Source organism: Miscanthus floridulus, chromosome 6 (assembly GCF_019320115.1).
Source record: "Miscanthus floridulus cultivar M001 chromosome 6, ASM1932011v1, whole genome shotgun sequence".
In the NCBI taxonomy this organism is placed as follows: domain Eukaryota; kingdom Viridiplantae; phylum Streptophyta; class Magnoliopsida; order Poales; family Poaceae; genus Miscanthus; species Miscanthus floridulus.
In genome coordinates this window covers 136,844,287-136,867,911 of record NC_089585.1, presented here as the reverse complement: position 1 = coordinate 136,867,911, position 23,625 = coordinate 136,844,287, and the positions used below count along the sequence as shown (strand labels likewise).

Below are 23,625 nucleotides of genomic sequence, written 5' to 3'. Positions count from 1 at the left end.
CCGCTAGCTCCAGGGCGTCGTAGCCGAGGGTGCAGGGCGCCGAGGCCTGGAGGTGCCGGGGGCGTAGGGCCGGGCCACGGGGCACGGCGCTAACGACGCGCAAGGGGAAGAAGACAAGGAGGAACACAGAGAGAAAGAAAACTAAGGTGGTGAATCGTAGTCGGTTTCCACCGCCACGGGTAATATAGACAATTTCACTAGCCGGTCCCACACCAAACGGCGAAAAATAAACAGAACACGGACGAAATGCTTGTAAGGCAAAGAAGTTTAGAGCGATGGCACCTGTGTGCGGTCAATTTTTTAATGACTTATATGTAATTACAAACTTTTTTAATGGCATACATGTAAAAGCCTCGAAGAGTTGAGGTGGGAGACGGAGAGGTTTTTCGTTTCTTTTTTTTCTTTTTCCCCCTCGTTCGCTTCCGTTATTAGTTAGTGGGCTGTTAATTAACAGTTCTAGGGGGTCATCGCCTGTTACTGAGCAGTGGGGGCCACGATGTCAGTGCTATCTTTTTTAAAATGCTATGCTAACATCGCTTTAACTTTGTGTTAAGTCAAACTTCTCTAAATTTAAGTTGACTAAGTTTTGACCTTACAATATCAAATTGGTTTCATAAACCCTTATAAATATGTCTTTATAATGCAATTATTTGAATTTATAGATGTTAATATATTTTTTGAAAATACTAGTTAAATTAAATAAATTTGGTTTAGAACAAAATAAAGTGTATTATAATTTGAAGCTAGCGTTGGGTTTTTAATCCCTTTGGTATTTGGCTTTTAGAAAGGGGATAGTCACGTGGATTTCTTCGTCTCTGATTTCTTGGGATTCTCTCGGACTCGGTTCTTTCAATACAATTGATAAAATGACAAAGTGTTATGATAATGTTTAACATGTCTAAGTCGCGAAGTCATAGAGATTTGGTGAAAATTTTGGTAATAGAGATTTTGGTGAAATTTTTTCCTCTAACAGCTTCTTCAATTAGATCTTCAAATATAGCCATCATTTATTCAAATTTATCGCTAGTCAAATATAGACAGCAGGGCTGGCTCTCTAAAGTGCACATAAAATATAGAGAAGTTGTATTCTAATAGAGAACATTTTTTATTCAAATTACTCTCTAAATGATAATTTAGAAAATGAGTTTAAGAAAGTTTTTTTTGAGATACTCTAACACAGAGTGCATCGCGTCAAGCCAGACGCTAGCTTAGGACCATGCCTCATGTTTCGTCTCTCTATAGTTGAAATCTCGCTTTTCACGGGCGAGCTCGAAGCAGAGACGTGGATTGGCCATGAGACGTTTGGGTGGGACTTGTTAAGAACCAATCAGAAGTCGGTATCATCCAGGGATAAAGACTAAACTTGGATTAGTGACTAGGTTTAATTTTAATAGGATCCAAATGTAATCAAGATTTTGCTAGCTTCTTTCTTTAGACTGTACCATGTTAAAATATCTCGAGTTTAACTAACTATATATAGAAAAGTATAAATAGCTATAATATCAAATAAGTATCATTAAAATATTTTTTTGAACGAACACGTGAGATATATTTTCCTTTGTCCATAATACTCTTATTTGGCATCATAAAAATTTATATATTTAGTCAAAGTTTGGGCACTTTAACCAAGAATACACCTAGAATTGCTTTCTTTTTCTGGACAGAGGTAGTACTACATATGTTTGTTTGGGTTCATAAAGATTGTAGAAGCTAGCTTCTAGAATCTAGGTATGGCTCCTTTTGAAATCAAGAGACCCCTAAATTCCATAAGCTGTAAGCTGAGGAACTAGCTTCTATACATCAAAAGACTATTATGCCTCTCTTTTCCCATAGCAAAGCAAAAGAAAACAAAGAGTGAGGACATTATGGGAATTTTATTATTAATACTTGTTTATCTCAGCACAACTCATGTCTAACGCTTTTAGAAGTCAACTTCCAGGATCCATTGCCCTGTTCACTTGGCTGATACGCCATGGCTGAAAGTACGGTTGGCTGATTTGTTTAGAGAGAAAAATATTGTTCGTTGGCTGAAAAAGTACGGCTTATAAGCCAAGCGAACAGGGCGCATATCTGAAGAATACCACAATAGGAAACAAACACTAGAAAACCAGGCGCGGCTTTGCCGCGCCCTTCCTAGATTGAGCTTGTATAGTTAACACTTTAACAGAGCTATCAATGTATTACAATATATACCTATAAGAATTCCTGTACGAAAGTTTGAACTACAAATATTGTATGGTTACTATTTGAGTCCATCTCAATTTATTTTACATAATTACGTGTGAATGTTATAGGTAAATATAAAGCTTTGGGTAGTTCTGCTTTGAATGTCTGAGTGGCTACAATATGTTTTTCAGTACAAATTTGGTCGTAACGATTAAGTGATTAGGCTATTCAAACAATACAAAGCTGTTAATGTTAGCACCCTCATAAACCAGAGCTTCAACATCAGCTTCAAACGATTAGAGGTCCACCTGCTTCCAACAATTACAGGTCCACCCGTTTCACCATGGTCACTCTCCACATGAACAATAGAAGTATTTTAGATTAAGTTGTAAGGGACTCTTTGATGCAAATTATTCCTATGTAATGCCAAAAGATCTGAATCAAGGATCACTACTAGTCTAAAAATGAAGCAAAGAATTCAATATTGGCTACTTTTTCAGGTCTATATTTTTTTCTTTGTTTGGTGCACTTCCGATGAATATATTTATCTAATGATTTAGTAGTTCTCGTTAATAGATACCAGTTCGATTCGATTCACACAATTTTTGCCAAAAGCGATATGACAGTAGTATACTATTCATAACAACTATGTAACCTGAACAGAAAGCTAAATTGTATGACAATTTAAGAGGGAATGATAGATAAATGCTGCTTGTGTAGTATAGAAGTTAGCAATGGTGTCACCCCACCTCCTTTTCCTTTTATCCACTTTTTCATACTGGTGCTCACTATTTATTTAGTTTTGTTCGGGACTAAATTTAGATGCTCTAGCCGAGTAATTTAAGAATAGAGAGGAGGCAGATGATTTGCAACTATTGGTAGTGATTTTCAGTGCTCAAATTAGATGATCCAGCCAAGTGAATTAAGAACAAAGGGGATCTAGATGATTTAAAACAACTGGAATCTGGTTTATTTACAAACCCAAGTACATAGATCAAGAGTAGGAGTTGAATGAGGATTGTTTACCTTCTGGTTCCTGCACTCTTGTCTCACCCATGGGAGCCTTTGAAACCAGCAATCGGGCTTAAGGACGGCGGCCGATGATAATGCCGTTGTCAACTCGATTGCATCAAAACTGGTGGTGGATTAAGGGTGTCGGTCAATGATGATGGGCTCAGGATTAGGATTCTAATCTCGCCTTGCACTTGTTGTTCTATCTTACAAAATACATGTAAAATTCTGCAAGTGCAATAACGAAACGGAGAGGCCGAGAGGGTCATGGAATTAAAATTAGGAGGGAGGACTCTGCAATGACCATCTACTGTAGAACTTGCTATCACACAAGCATGTTTATAGTACAGAATTTAGGATTTTAAAACAATGCAGTTGAAACAATTAAGAGCCAAGACTATACTTGATGTGTGGAGCAAGCGGCAGCTCAGCATATACAGCAGAGAAAAGTAACTTGAAAGCAACATGTATTTTGATATTATAATTATAATATAAGATTAATGTGATTAATGTATTGGACAGCCTGACAATTGAATCAGAAGCAGCCGCACAATTCATGTGAAAAGATACAATTTTTAGTGAATAGCACATTGATGTTGATGAAATTTACAAACTGAGATATGCAAACTATCATGGAATTAACTACGAATCTTATCAACGAGCTCCTTCTCTGTGTATGATTGGCCTAAAAATTTATCATTCACTCCAGCATTTTGATTTTACGCTTCTTAAATCCATATCATGTAAATAAACAAAAATGTAATCAAGGAAGTTTATTGTTATATACATGTTGGAATTCAAGTAACAGAAGTGTTTGAGCTAACTCTGATGCATTTATTTGCTTCAGTTGTTTGCGTACCTGTGTTATAGAGATGCCTATAGGTGTTGTTCAGAGGGATTGTCGTTGTCCGCCACCAGCTGGGGAAGGTCTCAAGGTCAAACAAGACGTAGTTGGCATCACTGCTCTCCTCGTCCTCGTTGTTGTCCATATCTATCAGGTGAAGGACCACAGGTGTGCATGCCTGCGACATGGTGCGATGGCAGCGTGGCCAATCCTGCAAATGAAGCCCGCGAAGCCCCGTGACGTCGCACCATGGCATTTCATCAAGCAGGCAGTGTGCACGACAGTGGCTGGCACTGGCACCATCCCCGGCCATCTGCGAACTGCCGTCGATAGGCGTGGCGCAAAGCCAACCACGTCCGTGCGACAACGCAGGCTTGCTACACGACATGACCCACGGCAGTCGGGCTACGGTGGCGGCAGCCACGCACAAGCGGCAGCTCAGCATATACAGCAGAGAAAAGTAACTTGAAAGCAACATGTATTTTGATATTATAATTATAATATAAGATTAATGTGATTAATGTATTGGATAGCCTGACAATTGAATCAGAAGCAGCCGCACAATTCATGTGAAAAGATACAATTTTTAGTGAATAGCACATTGATGTTGATGAAATTTACAAACTGAGATATGCAGACTATCATGGAATTAACTACAAATCTTATCGACGAGCTCCTTCTCTGTGTATGATTGGCCTAAAAATTTATCATTCACTCCAGCATTTTGATTTTGCGCTTCTTAAATCCATATCATGTAAATTAAACAAAAATATAATCAAGGAAGTTTATTGTTATATACATGTTGGAATTGAAGTAACAGAAGTGTTTGAGCTAACTCTAATGCATTTATTTGCTTCAGTTGTTTGCGTACCTGTGTTATAGAGACGCCTATAGGTGTTGTTCAGAGGGATTGTCGTTGTCCGCCACCAGCTGGGGAAGGTCTCAAGGTCGAACAAGACGTAGTTAGCGTCACTGCTCTCCTCGTCCTCGTTGTTGTCCATATCTATCAGGTGAAGGACCACAGGTGTGCATGCCTGCGACATGGTGCGATGGCAGCATGGCCAATCCTGCAAATGAAGCCCGCGAAGCCCCGTGACGTCGCACCATGGCATTTCATCAAGCAGGCAGTGTGCACGACAGTGGCTGGCACTAGCACCATCCCCGGCCATCTGCGAACTGCCGTCGATAGGTGTGGCGCAAAGCCAACCACGTCCGTGCGCCAATGCAGGCATGCTACACAACATGACCCACGGCAGTCGGGCTACGGTGGCGGCAGCCACGCACAGAAGCGCGCTATGAAGTCGGATGCGTGCCGCCTCCTAGCGCGTCGCTTGTGTTTCCTCGGCCTACATCCCGCGGCTAGGCAAAAGGCGCTGGGGCAGACAAGAAGGGTGCGTCCTTGCGGATGCAGCGGCGTGGAAGGTAGAGCACACGGTGGGCGGAGCGGGGGGCGAGGTCGCCGTGTCTTGCGCCGCCCTTCCACCAGCGCCGCTGCCCCACGCCGGTCGTGACCTGCCTCACCTCGCGCCCAACTCGATTCGCCCGCGCCAAGTGCGGCCGGCATTTGCGCGCTTCGCGCCGTGCCTGGGGAGGAGAAGGGAAGAGGTGCGGGGGACAGTGGAGCAACCGGGAGGAGGGAGACACGGCGCGGAGGTGACGGGTCGGTTCGCGAGCATTCCTGACCTTCCGGGTTCGTGCCTTAATGGAGGAGACCCGCTACGAGGCCGATCGAACGGTCAATATTGTATTTTCGCCAGATCCTACGGTTGTTGGCTAACGGACGACGTGGATTAATCGGGTGCCCGAGCTTGAACCCTGGATTCGAGAGGTAAAGATTACCAGCACCGAAGCAGCGAGTTAAAATTATCAGAAAAGCAAGATTTCTTGCTGTGAAATCTTATTAAGGTCCAAAGAGATACGGCCATGTAACATTTGCGGCGAACTCACGTTCATTGCTTCTGCCTTGCGCAGTACGCAGGCAAGGCAAAGGCAACACACTGTTTCACCTCGGACGATATCTGACGTAAGATTAGCCAGACTGCAGAAGAAATGTCTACCGCTCGACACGTGCGTAACAATAATAATAAGGTGGTGTTTAAATTTATTGGCTAAAGTTTAAGGTGTCACGTCAGGGTGTTTAAATAGTAATAATAAAATAAATTACAGAAGTCATAAGTAATCCACGAGACGAATTTATTAAGTCTAATTAATCCATCATTAACATATGTTTACGGTAGCACCACATTGTCAAATCATGAACTAATTAGACTTAAAAAAATCATCTCGTAAATTAATCATAATCTGTGTAATTAGTTATTTTTTTAGTCTATATTTAATACTTTATACATGTGTCCAAATATCCGATATGATAGGAACTAAACTTTGGGGGGAAGAACTAAACAAGGCCTTAGTTATTTTTTAATCTATATTTAATACTCCATGAAAGCTGAAAAGACATGATCATCCATAGCTCAATGCTCAGTTCGTTTGGCTGATAAGCCATGGCTGAAAATACTGTTGGCTATTTATTCTGAGAGAAAAATATTGTTCGTTGACTGAAAAGTATGGCTTATAAGTCAAACAAAAAGACGCAAGTAGACAAGTACGATCTGCTGGATAAGAACATCAGCATGTTCATTTCAGCTTATTCGCCAGTATCTGGCTTATAATCCACGGCTTAAGCAGTGTTTTTCTCTCACACCAAACCAGTCAACGATACTTTAAGCCATGATTTATAAGCCAATTTAGCCAAAACGACCAGGCTGCATGCTGTCCCCCAGAAAAGGAAAAGCTCGGTTCAGCAACCATCAGGGGTTTGCCAGCACAAATAAAATAGCAATGCCTTCAGAAAGCGTATAGCATACAATGCAACTGCCACCTATATCACCAGTCCGGCAACAAATGGTTGGATGAATTACGACTGCCATTAAGCATGAGCCATCTGAGTGGCATACATTGTTACTCTACTAGCTGGAGTAGATATAGCATGTCTACAGCCGAAAAAAGATTCGTACGACGATCCCAACAAAACTGCCGGCTGCTTTTGACTTTCGTCATGAGTTATGTGTCACGATCACTATGTTAGTTTTACTCAGCCTTGTTTTACACGCCAATGAATGCCCTACCACCACATTAGGCAATTGGGGAAAAGAATAAGAAACGACAAAATAGCTCTTTTCTATGTAAGGTTTTACATGTATCAGATCTCTAGGAATTGTATGCACTTCACGATTGACCTGGACACCCTCCATGTCCAGAGTGTGCAAAAAGTTTTCGTCATGGTATCCTGACAGCTCCATGATCCAACAAGAACTCACTCAACTCCTGCCTTGCTCCCTATCCTGCAAATCAGTTTCAGGTTCTATCACTGCTTTGAAGGTGAACTAGCATGCACACAACAACAACAAAAAACATAAAACTTCAGGTTTGCAGAAAAGGTAGGCCTCAGTGCGCAGAAATCTAGAAATGCAAATCTTCAGTGATCAACTCGATTGCCAATTTGTGTAACGTCTAATGATTTGCCAAAACCCATGAGAGGAGCTTACGAGCATGAATCATCCAGTTGATTTTAGCAGGCTCCCAAACCTCGTATGGACTGCAAGATCCAATGGAACTGCAGCCTCTTCCAGACACAAGTGTACAACAGCATGGAGAAAGAATATAGACAGCAACAGAAAAAAAAAATGGGGATAAAGTATTACTGCATTGAAGATTTTCACATCAGTATCGACTCTAACCAGTCTGAGATGTATTCATATGCCACAAATGTCACAGCACCAGCAGGGGCCGATTTCACCAAAGAGGGGAAAAGGCCCTTATAAAGGCCTCCAAATCCCTCCTTTGCGACAATCTCCTTTAAGGCATGGTACATGCCCTTGTATGTGCTGCTCTCAATTCGAGCTCCATACCTTGGATGGCGTTTTAGTCCTTCAATCTGCATTATGACCGAGGAAACCTGATCATCCCATCGCTAGCAATCTCAAGATAAATACAGAGTATAACATAAGGCATGAAGAAATCTATTATGATCCATGACTCATTCTCAAGTAATTCATTGCCAACCTAAATAGGCATTTGCGCCTAAGAGGCACTAAGGTCAACTCATTCCTCAATGAAGTGGTATACCAGTATACCACATACTGTCATACTGGCAAGTGGCAACAAGCAAATATAACGGTATGGAAATAAATGTCTTCAGTAAGTCAGCAGAAACATACTGACACAAAACATGCCCAGTGAACAAAAGAGGCTACTATTATTAACTCGAATGGGTGCAGATATTCTATACAAATAAATTTCACAGTGTGATATGACTGAAGGACAAGACCATAGTTTATAGCATACACACATTCGCGCGAGCAATTAAAAAAAAAGTGGTCCAACTTCAGCCTGTGTCAAAGTTGAAGTTGCAATGTTTGGCATGACCAAGAGAGAAGATCCAAATACCAGTAATGAGTTTATCTAATTTGGAGGGTGCATGAAAAGTTTTTGTTTTGTTTTAAGCCAGAAAGGACTAACTATTTTAGTAAAGAAACGGTATTATCCCTAATTAATTTAGTAAAGAAACGGTATATCCTGCAGCTGCCTTTATAGTTAATTAGGAAATGGTAACTGGCCTGGTGGACCATGGTGTGTGTTAGGAGTATAGAGTCCTTTATTACGTAGAGTCCTTTTTTAGCACTTGTGTTGAATAATAGCCCCCCATGGGGGCAATATACAGTACATGGGTGCATATAGAAAAGGACTCTGCTAATGTTATATATCTTATACTCCTAAGTAGTTACAACAGACAGACAACCATAGAATGATAAACCACAATGACTGCCTCAAAGCTATGCAGTATCAAGTTATTTGCCTATATCTAAATACCACAAAGCAACTGGAGGAATCAGTTGCTTTCAAGACAAGAAAATCACCTGGAACCTTTTCTTTACAACATCAAGTGGGTGGCATGCAGCCTTTGAAAATGTCCCAGCTGCAAACCCACAAAGAAATAGCTGGAAACTTGATACTGAATCATCCTCGCTTCCTAAGTTAAGATGTGAATATTTATATCTGTTCCATGTCTGCATGGCAGAAAATACAGTCAGGAAGACTAAATTTCACCAGCATTCATAGAAGTATTTGGTATTCTTGACAAGCATGTATTCAACATAGAAGGAACTCTCTACTTATGGAATATGCAAAAACTGTGAGTTTAATGTCATTACCATCATCGAACGTTTGAAAGTGTCGTATGAACCGAACTGCAAACCGGCATATGGTATGATTTCAACAAGAGTTGGAGATAGACCAGAATAAAGCCCTTGAACACCACGAGTTTTAATTATATCAACAAATGCAGACCTCATGTTGGGGTAAACCTACAGAGAAAAGTACAGCTCTCTGAATCAGCAAACCCTGTGTGGCATCAGAAGTGCCGAAAACATTGACATTGAAATGGTAGAAGAAAATCTCAACAAAGAATTGCATGCATAATGGCATCCATTAATAAGAAGCAAATTAATACATAATATTTTCAAATATTTGCAATGACAGGACAAAAATTCTCCAGGAACTACATCGGCCTCAAAATTAAAATATCAGGTCCTAAAGAATATGAGCAGTTCCGAAACCAAGCTAACAGAATCATAACTAAAGAACAAGTTTATGATTTATTCGTGAGACAGGGCGTAGAAAGTTCAATTTAAAGCCCAGCACCTTGTTTGGCAAAGGGGACGGGAAATTGATAAGACACTAGTTTAGCTGTTTAAGTAATTATGAAGGGTCGGTGTCGGGGACCTAATACCAGGGTACCCCAGGAGGTGAAACCAATAACCACCAAATGTAAAAAACTTCTGGACGCATAAGGGCGCCACGTCATCCCTTGTTCGAGTGACAGGAGTTCGGTTCCGCCTCGCCCAACACCTTCGGGACGGGCTCGGTCTCGCCCGAGGGCCGAGGGATAAACTCCGTCTCGCCCGACGCCTTGAGGACGGGCTCGGTCTCGCCCGAGGGCTGAGGGATGAGTTCCGTCTCGCCCGATCCCGGAGGGGTGGGGTCAGCCTCACCCGACGCCTTTGTGGGATAACCCTGCCTCGCCCCAAAGGCTCAAGGCTAATCTCCGTCTCGCCCGACGCCTATAGGGCGGGCTCGGTCTCGCCCGAAGGCTAAGGGATAGATTCCGCCTCACCCGACCCCGGAGGGATAGGGTTAGTCTCGCCCAAGAGATAGGGATTGGCCTCCGTCTCACCCGACGGCCCAGAACGAGCCTCGCCCTGATCGATATCTATCCCTCATAACGATGGGTACAGGACGAGACAAGACGTTCGGGTCAACCATGGCTCCAACGACCATACCCTGCGCCCTGACAGGAAGAGAACTGCCAGGGAACGACAGGACTGATGCTTTAGACCCTTCCGGGCGCCGCAGAGCCCAAAAGGTATTACAGGTGCGTGCACCTCACTCTGTAGAGTTGTAGGCGCCGCCTTCAGCTCTGGGACACGGAACCCAACGAAGATATACGACAACCGCTACGCTCCAAGAACGGATTTGCTATCTCCACGTACGACGGATACTCCGTCACCGCGCTGTGGACCCGAGGGAGCGGGGGGCCCTTTCCCGACCCCTCAGGTCCCCCCAGTCAGAGAGCCTTGGCCACGGCGCTACACCGGACCCCGACCCCGAATTCTCCCAACAAGAATCATGGGAACCAGAAGGCGTGTGGAGCAAGGCTGGGGGGAGGCTCCTAAGTCAAAACCACTGTACTACAACCCATACCCTGGGGGCAGCGTGCTGTGACTAATCAGACATCCTACAGAGACATCGACAATATCGTAAGCACTTATCTTCCTTCGCACTCATAAGGATGAAGGACCTGATCGGATAGACGTAAGCCACAAGACTAAGTAGAATACGCATCCTGGAGTCCTCACCCTTGTAAAGCCAGCCCCTTCATCTATAAAAGGGGATGCGCATCCTCCATCAAAGGGACGAAAAAACAATAGTACGCACTCATACACACATTCAAGCAGCTACGAAGCTCTTGACTACCTTCCAATCCTTCGATCGGAGACTTGGGACCAGTCCCTCTCTCACCAGTTTGTATCCCTTACTACAGACCGTTCACGGTGCTAATAACACAAGCAGCAACAAACTGGACGTAGGGACGTTCCGCCCGAACCAGTATAAATTCTGTGTCCTTTAGCGCATCATCCGAGCCTAACGCGCATTACTATAAATTCACTTGCCGGTGCTTGTACGAAACACCGACAGTCGGGATGCATCCATTCATCTTCAGACAGCAATACAACAACAACAACAAAGCCTTTAAGTCCCAAACAAGTTGGGGTAGGCTAGAGTTGAAACCCAACAGAAGCAATCAAGGTTCAGGCACATGAATAGCTGTCTTCCAAGCACTCCTATCTAAGGCTAAGTCTTTGGGTATATTCCATCCTTTCAAGTCTCCTTTTATTGCCTCTACCCAAGTCAACTTTGGTCTTCCTCTGCCTCTCTTCACGTTACTATCCTGACTTAGGATTCCACTACGCACCGGTGCATCTGGAGGTCTCCGTTGCACATGTCCAAACCATCTCAACCGGTGTTGGACAAGCTTTTCTTCAATTGGCGCTACCCCTAATCTCTCACGTATATCATCGTTCCGAACTCGATCCCTTCTTGTATGACCGCAAATCCAACGCAACATACGCATTTCCGCGACACTTAGCTGTTGAATATGTCGTCTTTTCGTAGGCCAACATTCTGCACCATACAACATAGCAGGTCTAATCGCCGTCCTATAAAACTTGCCTTTTAGCTTCTGTGGTACCCTTTTGTCACATAGGACACCAGACGCTTGCCGCCACTTCATCCACCCTGCTTTGATTCTATGGCTAACATCTTCATCAATATCCCCGTCCCTCTGTAGCATTGATCCTAAATATCGAAAGGTATCCTTCCTAGGCACTACTTGACCTTCCAAACTAACATCTTCCTCCTCCCGAGTAGTAGTGCCGAAGTCACATCTCATATACTCAGTTTTAGTTCTACTAAGTCTAAAACCTTTGGACTCCCTATAGGTTTGAATTTTGAAATAGTGGGTGTTGGACCTACAAATTTCCCGATTCCCTTCCTGTTGAAATCCCGCAGACACACACTTGTCTCTAACCCTAAAGTCCTCATCACTCCAATCAATTACACACAACTAAACATGCCACAAGTGTTCCCCAAAAAAAAATGTAGACCAAAGGTAATATCAGACTTACCTTTGGTTCACCCTGCGATGCAAGAATAGTCCTCAGAAGGTCAAATGGATATGACCCTATAGTTGCTGCACATCCTGCTAGAGCTCCACTTACATAGGATAAGTAAGGGCTCAGATGCAAATGATCCTCTGATAGAGAAAAAGACCAATAGATCAAATAAGATTTAGAGATGCATATACTCATAACAGTTCTTTAATTTTGAACAATATATATGATTTTTTAATATGGCAGTGAGATGAGTTACAGCAGCTAACTAACTTTGAAGGTACCATATTCAAAAAGCATCGGTTATAAAGAGAAGAGATTGGGGAAATGTTCAAATCATTCAACTAACACCAAATTGTGCACACCACTGATCTGAACAACTGCCATTCAAGTTAAAATAGGTTATGGTCATGGCATCGTCAACTTCTATAATGGACGAAACCACATCAAAACACTACTCCTATGGAAGTCAATAGTTTGATACATGAGCCAACAATTCCAAAGTTAGTTGTATACTACAAAATAATCCATGGTTTAATCATACATAAATAAAGAAATCGTCAAAGATCCAAAAGGTGGAATATGGGACAATCCAAGAGAATGCCACGAGAGAACTGAAAAAAAATCTAGTTTTAATGGAACTGTAACTGCCATTTTGTCAGAAGAAAACAAAAAAATTGAAAATAGGATCCCTGAGAACACCTAGAATGAAAAAAATGGCACATTCATTGAAACTGAAGTGATGGGAGCAACTGAATGTCAAAGGAGCACCATGGTTAAGCTTAGGTGTACTTTTTTCCTCTATGGTGGCACACGTTCTAGCTCGAGTGATATAATGCGCAGGTAATAAGATTTAGCATGTTTTGCCACAGAACACAGTCACTAGAAGAAAGAAAACTACTGCAAGCCTTATCATAAGGTGTGGGGAATGACTGTTGCAACTTGCAACTAATACAGTATAAAGCAACAAATGAAGTTGTATAGGGGCCTTATGCAGACAAGATACCTGTTCTAGATGAACCAGAAGCAAATGTTTTTAGTTTGTGTAGAACAGTGAATTGTATAGCTGTATATGGCATATACATCAACAGAGCCGGTACATTTCCTCTCCAAAATCCCTGAAATGTAACAATCTTGCACAGTAAGAACATATATGCAGATTAATATACTAATAGTGAGAAAGGCAAGAAACACCTCACTTATCACAGATCACAAGAAAGGCAAGAAACAGAACAAAGACTGGGTGGATGCAAAGCTATAGTGTGGCATAGGGTGACCGGTGACCTCAGCTATGCTTTCTTTCCTTCTTGAGTAACACCTCACTTATTTTGCATGCGATATATTAACATATTCTTTACAGGCAAAAATATCACATCATGGTTTTAGTATCATTGATTTCAGGAGTAAAACGTAAATATCATTATAGGTGTGACAAGGACATGGTGAGTATGTATTCTGCAAGGTTATCAAGTCGTCCGACTACCTGCGACTAGTCGGCCTTATCGGTGCCATGGCATAGTCATAATTAGTCACGATTAGTCGGGCTGATCGGTGCCATGGCGACTACGGTCGATTAGACTATTTGAAAACATTGGTATTCTACATCAGAACATAAATAAGTCATGACCCCGTTTTTACTGCCACAACTTAGACGATTTGCTTGTTGAGAGCCAAGCAAGCTTCATTGAGTTGTGAGATATCGATATGTCCATGTCTAGATGAAAAGCCACCTGACAGTATCTAACAAGTAGATGGGAATGTGAAAGACTGGAAGTTGTGGAAAATCCAAACACATTTCTGTCCAAACAAAGCTCAAATAGACATGGATTGCTAAAAGGAAAATCAGAATTCTTCCAATTCCAGACTATAGGGCAGGACTCTACCTAGTAAGACACAGTTAGAGTGCAACAGTACCAATATCCTGTGCAATGTTGTCTAGTTTAACCTATTATATAGAGGCATGGAAGGGCGGGCCTGGTGCAAGCAGTAGAGTCTTACCGCCTGTGACCGGAAGGTCCCGGGTTCGAGTCGCGGTCTCCTCGCATTGCACAGGTGAGGGTAAGGCTCGCCACTAACACCCTTCCCCAGACCCCGCACAGAGCGGGAGCTCTCTGCACTGGGTACGCCCTATTATATAGAGGCATGCAAGTGCAAGAGCAACAGTATCTGTACTAGTCTGTTTCTCAATAGCTCAATATGGCATAAGCCAAGAAGTGTTCAAGGCAAGGCAGATACCGGTAAACCTTCCTCTCTGAGAATATCTTTGGTTGCTTGCAGAAACCCAGTGTATTTGGAAGGTCCATATACATCCCTTCGAAGAATGCCCCACGAGGTTGTGGGTTCTAACTGAACCTGCAGAGAATAATGAAGAAGCCTCTGAACATCCAAAACGGATATGCCTTGACCAATAGAATATGTAAAAGATTACAATGTACTAAAAGGGCAAAGTTTCGTTTCGCCCGATGGCATCTGTGCTGTTTTCATTACTATCATGTAATTTTAGTGGGAAAGGAATAATATCGAGTAAAAAAATACTATCATGAAATTTTAGTGGGAAAGCAATAATATCGAGTAAAAGGTACAGGTACAAAATTATTCTGTCACATAATAGTCCGATACTCCTATCTTACTGTCTCCTAGTCAAATAAATTTTAATTATTTCTTGGTATATTTGCAGAAAATGAAGACCTCCAATTTGCGCAAACTAAGCAAGTGATATTAACGGTTCATTATCTGACAAACAGGGCCCTCAAAACCATAATCAATCATACATCCAGAGATTCTTATCAAGGTTACACATAATAAAAGCATGTTTCCAAATGAATATTAGCATTTGGTAAGCTTATTACAATGCAGTTCCGGTGAGGTTGCAAAGTTAATTAATTGATTAAACAGCAATCCCCGCCCTTACTTTCATAAAACAGTAGAACTCATCAACATTTCTGCTAAATGTACGGTGACCATATAAGGTAATGCCCAGACAAGCTACCACAACAAGGAAATAAGCTAAAACTGGCAACATCATCCTAAATCAATAGACAGCATGCCTAGCAGTTAGCGCAGAGACGAAACCGCTCCCAAACCATGCAGTTAATCAGTTAATCCATGTGTACCTCGTGACTTCAAATACTACATATACCTAATCCATTTCCGAATTGATCGAACCAGTATCTATCCCACGATTAAAAAAAAAAACAGACACAAACGCAGCCGCAGGCACTCAATTACCCCGAATTCCTGCAGATACGCAATGCAGGCGCGAATCAGACGAGGTAAACAGCTTCCAGTATACAAACACCGAACCTACCGCCTCTCCAGAGGCACGCCAAGACCCTCAAAAACTCCCCCAGGTGATCCCAACCGCGCAATCTTACGATACCTAGCTTGCGAACAAACAGCGGGTGGTGCCCCAGCAAGCAGCACCGCGACAGCCCGGCCGCAAAATGTACCATGGGAGGAGAGGAGAGGTTAGGGGGAGGGGGGAGGACCTGGAAGCGGATTTTGATGACGTCGAGGGGGGAGGTGACGGTGCGGGAGATGCCGCCGGAGATGGCGCCCGCGAGCGAGTCCACCAGCGCCCTCCGCATCTGCGACGGCTCCTCCCCGGAGCCCATCGGCTGCGGCGGCGGCGGCGAGGCGAGAAAGGGCGAGACGGGTCACGGGGGTGAGAAAGGAAAGAGAGATAATGGGGGGTGGACGGGTGGTGGTTTGGCCTTTGGAAAAAGAGGCGGTTTGGCTCTTGGGACGGAGGCCGCCGCGTCGACGCGTCGTGGTGGCCCGTGGGCGTGGGCGCGGCCGGGGCGGGTCGGTCAGCGCTCGGTTCACCTTCAGCGCGTCCGGGGGCTGAGGCGCAGCGCGATCGCTTTGATAGCCTTTTTGACGAGAAGAGACGCGGGCGAAGGGACGAGGGCGCCGCCGACTTTGTTCGATGTTGCTACCGTTGCCACGTTGGACGAGGGCAAGAGGTTGACACTTCGAGACGGCAAAACAGGGACCTCATCTTTTGGCTTTCCGTTCCACGTTTTAAAAGCAACTCCAGCGATAGCCTCAAATCTTAACCTCTATTTTTTATTTAAATGTCCAACCTTATTTTTATTGACCTAAATTTCTCTTTCCACTCTAGCAGTAGCATCCAAAAAAAAAAGACCCCTAAATTTCTTCCAATAGTCACTGACACATGGGACCTGTCTATCATTGAGACTATCACTCCTTTCTTTTCTTCGCGTTTTGACCGGCTCCTTTCTTTTCTTCACGTTTTGACCGGCAATGGAGGGCGCCGTCACTGTCCTTCGCGAATCCGCCTGCTGGAACTCCGTGTCGCGCTGTCGGAGGGGAGAGGGAGCATGCGGGTGCGTCGGAGGAGAGAGGGAGCATGTGGCCGCCGAAGGAGAGAGAGGACTAGTGGACGGATTCCATCCGCTTGCCTCCTCTAAGTGGTGCCCGAGGAGAGGACTGCGGGGAAGAAGGAGCGGCATCGATATCGTGCGGCCGCTGGGAAGGGAGCCCGCGGGGAAGGAGCTCGCGGGGCAGCAGAGGGAGCACGTGAGGCCGGCGCCGCTCCTGCGTGCCCGCACGGAGGCGAGCGTGCCCATCCGATTGTCGGTGGCGGCGGAGGAAGGGAGCACGTGAAGCCGCCGGTGGAGGGAGGCAGCACACCGATGGAGATCGGGGGCGGTGGAGGTCGGTGGCGGAGGAAGGGAACCGCAGTTCCGTACGCGCGAGCAGGATGGGGGCTGGTTTGTTGGGCCAATAGCGATTGGGGCCGGTGGGAGAATTTTGATGCCCCCACAAATTTGAGGTCCGTAGTAAGGGTCCCGTTAGAGTAAGATTTTTTACCCGAGTGTTGAAGTTGCTCTAAGGCTTTTCATTTTTGCCCTGATATATAGAAATCTGGTGTGCTGCTTTTCGTTGGCCGGTGCCGGGCAAAAGCCGGCGTTAAAACTAACGCTGATTGCCACCTTTAACAAATGCGTCAATTCTTTTTCCAAAAAAAGTATCAATTCTAGCCCTTGTCTAACGCGCCAACGGGGCGTACTGCCACAAGCTCCACCTGGGCCCGGGTATTCACGTCATTTGAGCTAGTGGCCTGCAGAAGCAACACTGGCCTGGTCTGACTAAAAGCTCAAGGACATTGAAGCAAGCGTTGGAGCGAGAGATTAGTTCCTTGGTGACGTGGGTAGCATAGACTACGGGGTTGTTTGACACAGCTCCTTGCAACTCTGGCCTTTTTCTTTTGTAGTTTATTTTTTTTTCTTAAGAAGCGAAATGGCTCCTTGCTATAGTGACAAACAGTGATGTCATAGGAAATGAGAGGAGGAGCCGGAGCCGCCCGGAGCTACATCAAAGGGGGCCTACAACAGATATACAAAATGGGTATATGGTCTCGGTGTATATATTAATATATATAATTAAAGTTTGAAGCTACTATTTGTTGGAAGATAAACGCCCTATTTGTTTGGGCTTGTTTGGTTGATAAGCTATAGCTGAAAATACTGTTGGCTGATTTGGTGAAGTATGACTTATAAGCCAAACAAGCCAAAACGAACAGGGTGTTTATATTACTAGCATGAAAAAGGTTAGAGCCCTTTCATGGTTAAAAAAATGGATGGTAGATGTTAATCCTTCAACTGGATTATCAATTATCCTGATAGAACTCTATGTACAGCATCTCTAAGAGTTTCCAATATTTTCTTCCCAAAATTATAGAGTTTTTTAACTTATCAAAAAGTATTAGTGAAAGTGCATCTAGCTCTTTAGTGGGTTTTGGATGATTAAATGACAACACGATTAAAGGACTAACCCATGTGCTAAGTGTGGATAGGTAATAGGTTATCTCACATGTATTTAATGAAAGCCAAAATGATGTGTTGTTATGTAAACAATCTAGTTCAAGCACAAGACAACAATGCAAATGGTATTTATGCAAAGGCTTATTTATTGTGGGATTTTTCATATTCTATGTGAAAGCAAGCTTATAAGAATTAATTAATGAGACATAAGGGATTGCATATGGATTGGTCTCATATTTGAAGCTTGCTAAATTGAAATGAAAAAGATAACAATACATGAATGGATGATTCAACACAAGATGTGCCTTGATGGCTTGAGATGGTGAAAATAGCAAGGAAAGGCTTTGAGGTACTAAGCAAGGGTGAAGGGCAAGCGATGGCTTGGCGGCCGAAGAACCAAGCTAGGGTGAAGAAGGAAGTACTTGTATTTAGTTGAGGTACTAATAAAGCTATGATGGCCACGTTTATGTGGAGGATCAAATCATTATTGAAGTGTTTGATGGAAGTGACTTGATATATTTGTGATTATTCAAATTTGATGAATGGAATCAAGTCACGTGCTCAAGATGGGTATGCTCGAGTGAAAAGATCATTATCAACATGTTAGCACTCCTATTTGATGAAGATTGAAAGAGACGGCATCAATTCAAAATAGATCAACTCAAGTGGTATAAATTCATTTTTTCTTTTATCTTGAGTTTAATAGGTATACCGTACTATTAAGAGGGATGCATCATGTTGATAGATAATGTTTCATAAGTGCTCAAGCCAACCCATATGAGTTTTGAGTATTTGAGCGACAAAAGAGCTAACTTTATTTTTGCTAGTCTGGCAATACCGGACGTGTTCGGTATTTACCCAGCAGTGCTAATGTAACACCCTAGTGTTACATTGTAACATTTTGCTGAAACATTTCGTAAGCATCTGATTTATGTGCATTGGTGTATGATAGATTTTATAATCCATGTTTGGCTTGGAAACATTTTTACGAAACGGGAAAGCATAAGGTTATGTTTCGTGTCACATAACGCGTTTATTACCTTAATTAAATTATTGTTAACGCTAAATGTTATAAAACGTTTCGTGAATGACGATAAAAAGGTTGCGGCCGATGACATGGATGGCTAGCGCGTACGTTCCGGGGGTCGGGTTTGGGGATTCGACGCGAAACCTTTCAAATCGACGTCCTCCGCGTAAGTGTTTGAAGTGGTCGACGAAGCCATCTTCGGCATTAGTTGTAGAACAATTGGTCTAAGAAGGAGAGCAATGTCGCGACTGATGGTGATGGCTAGGTGTACTCCTATTCGCATCGAGTAATTAGATTAGCGTTTGGAACATGGCGTACGAAATTTCTAGCTGCTTTAAAAATCGTGCACGCCATCTGGCTGAGCGCTGGGCGTGGTCACCACCTCGGGTGGCTTGCCAGCGCGCTCTGTCGCGCGGGCCTGAGCCACTGCCGCGCTCGGCTGCGCTCATGATGCCGTCCACGCGCACGAACCACGCGTCCTGACCACCTACTCGCTGCTGCCGCCTACGCGCTCTGCCTCGCTGCTGCTCGCCTCGCCAACCGACGCGTCGCGCTCGGACGCCGGGCGTGCTCTGCCTGCCTTGCCCTGCCCCCGCTGTGGCCGTGGTCGGGCGGGGTCCCGCGTCCGCGTCGCTAGTGGCTGCGCTCGGCACCGCTCAGTTGACCCTTTGGCCGCTTGCGCGTTTAGAAAATTGCCGCTGCGCTGTCGCCTCGGTGTCGCGTCCGCCGTGTCCTTGCCTGACGCCGGCCGCAGACATGCCATGCCAAGGCTCGTTGTTTACTGCAGCGGCCGTGTGGACGGCTGTCAGGAGCACGCCCTGGGGTTCCCCTTGGCCAAGCACGGCTGTACCTCGCGTTGACGATCGTAGACAAGCCATGCCGCGCCGGGTGTTCCTCTGTCTCCGCTGTCCCCTTGCCGCCGTCACGTTTCTTTCCAATTCACCGATGCGGTTGCACCACGTTCCAATTGGTCTTGCCCGTAGCTCCGTTGGGCAGCCGGTAACCCTTCCCGCCCCTCATGGCAGCCTATAGCGCTGTCCTGTGCGCCAATTTTGAAGGGCCGAGCTCTCGGGCCATTAAGACCCGAGGTGCTGCGTCGTCGGTTTTCATCGCCCCCATAGCTGCTCGGCCAAATTCCTCGCGCCACTAGCCTCCCCTTCTGTCGGTTGTCACCATGCTCGCCCTATCCTAGACCCTACCGCCGTAGTGCATCCCGTGGCGCGGCCGTGCCATTGCCGTGCTCTGCTGCTCTCATCGCGCGCACGTGGCCGGCTTGGCCTGAGCCATCTCCGATCGCTTCTTCCCGTCTTCCAGTTCTGTGGTGAGTCGCTGGTACTCGTCCACTCCTTGTTTTGTCCCGGCAGTGCTGTTGTTCACCGGAACAGCATCGCCGTCCTTGCAGGTTGCCCACCGTCGTGGTCCGTGCTCGCTGCGACGTCTCGGCGCCTGTGTCTCCGCCGGGTGGGTTGCGTTCGCACGTAGGTGAGTATCGGCCCTTTATTTTGGTATGGAGAGGACCGGGGTGGCCGGCGTAGGCGTCCAGTGCCGCGCCGTCGTGCCGGTGCGTGCTCTAGATGGCCAGGGACCTCCTCGCGGTGAAGAAGATGAAGTGGGAGGGTGCTGGTGTAAAACGGTAGACTAGCGAAACAGTACCGTTGAGCTCATGGTAAATGCTGAGTTCGTCGGGGGTGTTCATGCATTTTTACCGCCGCGCGCAGGCCATCCCCTTCGCGGGGCCGTTGGCCATCTGGGCCGCGCCTCCGCGTGGGCCGCGCGCCTGACTGCTGTCGTGTGCGGGCGGGATGACGAGTTGGATCGGGCCGCGCGTCATGGGCCGGCCAAGAACATTTCGGTTTCTCTATTTCATTGTATTAGAAATTGTTTATCTATTTAGGTTATGAGCTGAACTTCAATAATTAGTAGTAAATTGCATGGTTGTCCAAAAATAGCGAAACAAAGTTTGTTAGGTTCGCAAAAATGTCGACTACCTGTTATTACAATTGGTTCCCCATTAGTGGTTAGGATGGTAGGCCCATAAGCTTGAAGTAGAGGGCTTAGCGGTATATCGATCTTTAATTGCAAGAATTGTTGTGGTGAACCAACGATAACTTTAGCTTTGAAATCGTTACCGTAGGTTCCTTAGGCATTTATATACTTGCTGTACAAATGGTAATCATAGAACGAGTCGTTGGATGATGTAGTTGTTATCCTTGATTTATCATAAACTGACATTAGGAGTATGAATATCCGTAGTCATCGTAAGAATGTAGGACACGGTCATACTTGTTAGTAGTACTGGTATGTGGCTGAGACTTTAATAGGTAGACCTCACTTAGTAATGTAATGGAGGTACTTTTGCATTGAGAATTGCTGTTGCCATAGTGTAATCATTGCATCGTCATTTCATGTAGATCACGAACAGGTAGACTTCGTACCCGTCGGTGATCCGAAGTACGACGAGATGATCGAGGAGTACGAGGAGGAGCTTTTCACACAGGAGGGAGCCCAAGAGCGTGTTGGTACTGACCTTGCTGACCCGACACCTGCCCAAGGCAAGCCCCAGTGCATAACCCCTATTTTTAAATGATCACTGAATATATTTATTTGATGTGCATTTACGTTATAGGCACTTTATGGAAACTACATGCATAGATATATCCACCCTGAGTCCTACTAGTGTAGGTCGAGTAGCTGCTATGCTCAGGATATCGGTAGCGTGAGTAACCTGACGTTACTCGCAAATAGGGATTACACTATGATATCATGATGAATTAATGAAAGGGAAAATGGTGACCAGACAGGGATGTGGATTTGGTACTAGTGGGTGTGAGGGGTTGTGTCCTGCGGCCAACAGGGCATAGCTCGGTTACACTTTTTCCCTGTCTGTGTCGGTTAAGGACCGGTCGTTGCATATGACTCTAGGCAAGTCACAGACTTTTGTCCCGAGCACATACTTGGATATGGGCGCAGGGAAGACTTGCCGCTCTCTTGTCGCGGATCCGGCTCTTTCCGGACCGACTGATGGGAAGAGGAGGTGGTGGAGGTCCTTGCGCCGCACTGAGTCCGGGATTCAGAGGTGGGGGCTTGGAGTCCAAGTTTGGATGGGGACCTGGACACCCGGGACAGGAGAGTGGTGGGTTAGTTCCGCTTGTGCCCGGGGTACAAGCGGGGCGTGTGTCTTCGAAGCACCCAGCTGGGCACATTGATTCGCGAATCGCTGGGTTATCCGGTACGGCTTGTCTGCGGTTTAGCACCGTAGTAAGAACTGGAAGTGGAAAAGGAGAAGGAACAATATCGATTGCTCAACTCTTGCTTGAAAGTAGCACAGGTGCTTATATAGCTTGACTAGATAAAAACTTAATACGGCTGATGATAATAATATATAAATAAGGACTCACTATTAGTACTACTTTTGGCTAAAGGAGAACCAGCAACCATAAAGCCTAGCATATTCCTTGGAGTCGGGAAAGTATTCCCACTATTGGATAAGTCTTGCGAGTACATTGTGTACTCAGGGTTTACTTACCCCTGTTGCAGGAGATGCTTGAGGAGTACCTTGTGTGGAGGATTCTTCTGGTGGGCTCAGACGAAATCCTCGTTATCTTATCGCTAGATGTTATCTTTTAATATTCCGCTGTTTATCATTTCGAACTCTGTATTTGGTATTGTAATAATGTACTTTTCAGAAACTCCAATGTATGAGATGGACTGGTGTTGTAACTCGTTTTCATTATTGGATCCTTGGGGAAAAATGTGGATCTTTCAGGCTCTCCCTCTGGGTGTGTCCGACGGATACCGCTCGCGGTAGTGGCTTTCGGGGTGCTTATTGTCTGGTGGAAGACGAGCGCCTCTGTAAGTACGCTATTTCGGGTGGTTCTGCCACAGTTCGTACTAGAGCCAATAATGGTCATGAGTTCCTCACTCTTTTACAAAACTAAAAGTTGACCAACAAAAGTTTTGCGAAAAGTAGGATGCGATTAAGTACGTTATATAAGTATAAGCCCTAGCTATATGGTATATCTAGGATAGCGGCACTGGTTTTACCTAATCAGTTTTCTACAGGTACACTGACTTACGTTGCGTAAGAAATCGGCTTAGTATACGGAAAGCGAGTGTGCGGTGTGCCGAAAATTTTACGAACGCCGCTATATTCTGGCTTGAGTGAACGTATAGGTCGAAGCATGCATCATATAATAGCATCTTATTGAACTAGGAGTCCCCCTTCACGTATAATGAAAGTAGTAAATTGGTAGGACTAACTTAATGAATGCCTTAATAAATGTGCTGCCATCTCTTTAATCCCTAGATTCTAATCGGGAGGGTGTCCTAATGGATGGTTCGTCTCTCTTACAGATGAATCTGAGGTCTGGACGTGGGAGCACCAGTTCGGGAGCGGCCAACGAGGGCCATGGTGACAGTGCGCGGGCTTTTGAGCGTGACAACGAGGGAGCTCGGGAGGTTCCACCTTTGGTTCCTCATCCTTTCCCGCCGCCACCACCGCCTCCGCCGCTGTCCGCCGCGGAGGTCATGGTGGAGTTGTTGGCTGCTTGTCGGGAGTCA

General features: G+C 45.0%; 1 protein-coding gene and 1 long non-coding RNA gene across 4 annotated transcripts; both read right to left on the bottom strand.

Annotated features, from left to right (window-relative positions):
- Positions 1–2,286: 2,286 nt before the first annotated feature.
- LOC136459802 (uncharacterized) lies at positions 2,287–5,663 on the bottom strand. The gene is made up of 3 exons (XR_010760273.1): positions 4,893–5,663; positions 4,037–4,426; positions 2,287–3,301 (listed from the first exon to the last, which is right to left on the bottom strand). It is a non-coding gene; the product is annotated as an uncharacterized lncRNA (long non-coding RNA).
- A 1,226-nt stretch (positions 5,664–6,889) lies between these two features.
- LOC136457075 (mitochondrial thiamine diphosphate carrier 2-like) lies at positions 6,890–15,988 on the bottom strand. 3 transcript variants are annotated; one of them, XR_010759645.1, is made up of 8 exons: positions 15,738–15,986; positions 14,485–14,601; positions 13,256–13,367; positions 12,265–12,392; positions 9,232–9,384; positions 8,938–9,087; positions 7,567–7,955; positions 6,890–7,362 (listed from the first exon to the last, which is right to left on the bottom strand). XR_010759645.1 is itself a non-coding variant. In XM_066457116.1 (8 exons), the coding sequence occupies exons 1-7, from the start codon at positions 15,861–15,863 to the stop codon at positions 7,737–7,739; spliced, it is 1,005 nt and encodes a 334-aa protein (XP_066313213.1). In that variant the 5' UTR covers positions 15,864–15,988; the 3' UTR covers positions 6,892–7,362; positions 7,723–7,736. The 3 variants fall into 3 exon arrangements, 2 of the variants coding, with proteins under 2 accessions (XP_066313213.1, XP_066313214.1); XM_066457116.1 differs by having other exon boundaries at positions 6,892–7,362; positions 7,723–7,955; positions 15,738–15,988; XM_066457117.1 differs by having other exon boundaries at positions 6,893–7,362; positions 7,759–7,955; positions 15,738–15,895.
- Positions 15,989–23,625: the final 7,637 nt, after the last annotated feature.

What these genes read in the sequence shown, in the direction of transcription:
- LOC136457075 (XM_066457117.1), bottom strand. Translation starts at nt 15,863, where the DNA reads ATGGGCTCCGGGGAGGAGCCGTCGCAGATGCGGAGGGCGCTGGTGGAC. An exon ending in TCAGAGAGGAAGGTTTACCG is followed by an intron (nt 13,368 to 14,484) that starts GTATCTGCCTTG and finishes GTTACATTTCAG; the next exon opens with GGATTTTGGAGAGGAAATGT. An exon ending in TATGAATACATCTCAGACTG is followed by an intron (nt 7,363 to 7,758) that starts GTTAGAGTCGAT and finishes ACTGATTTGCAG; the next exon opens with GATAGGGAGCAAGGCAGGAG.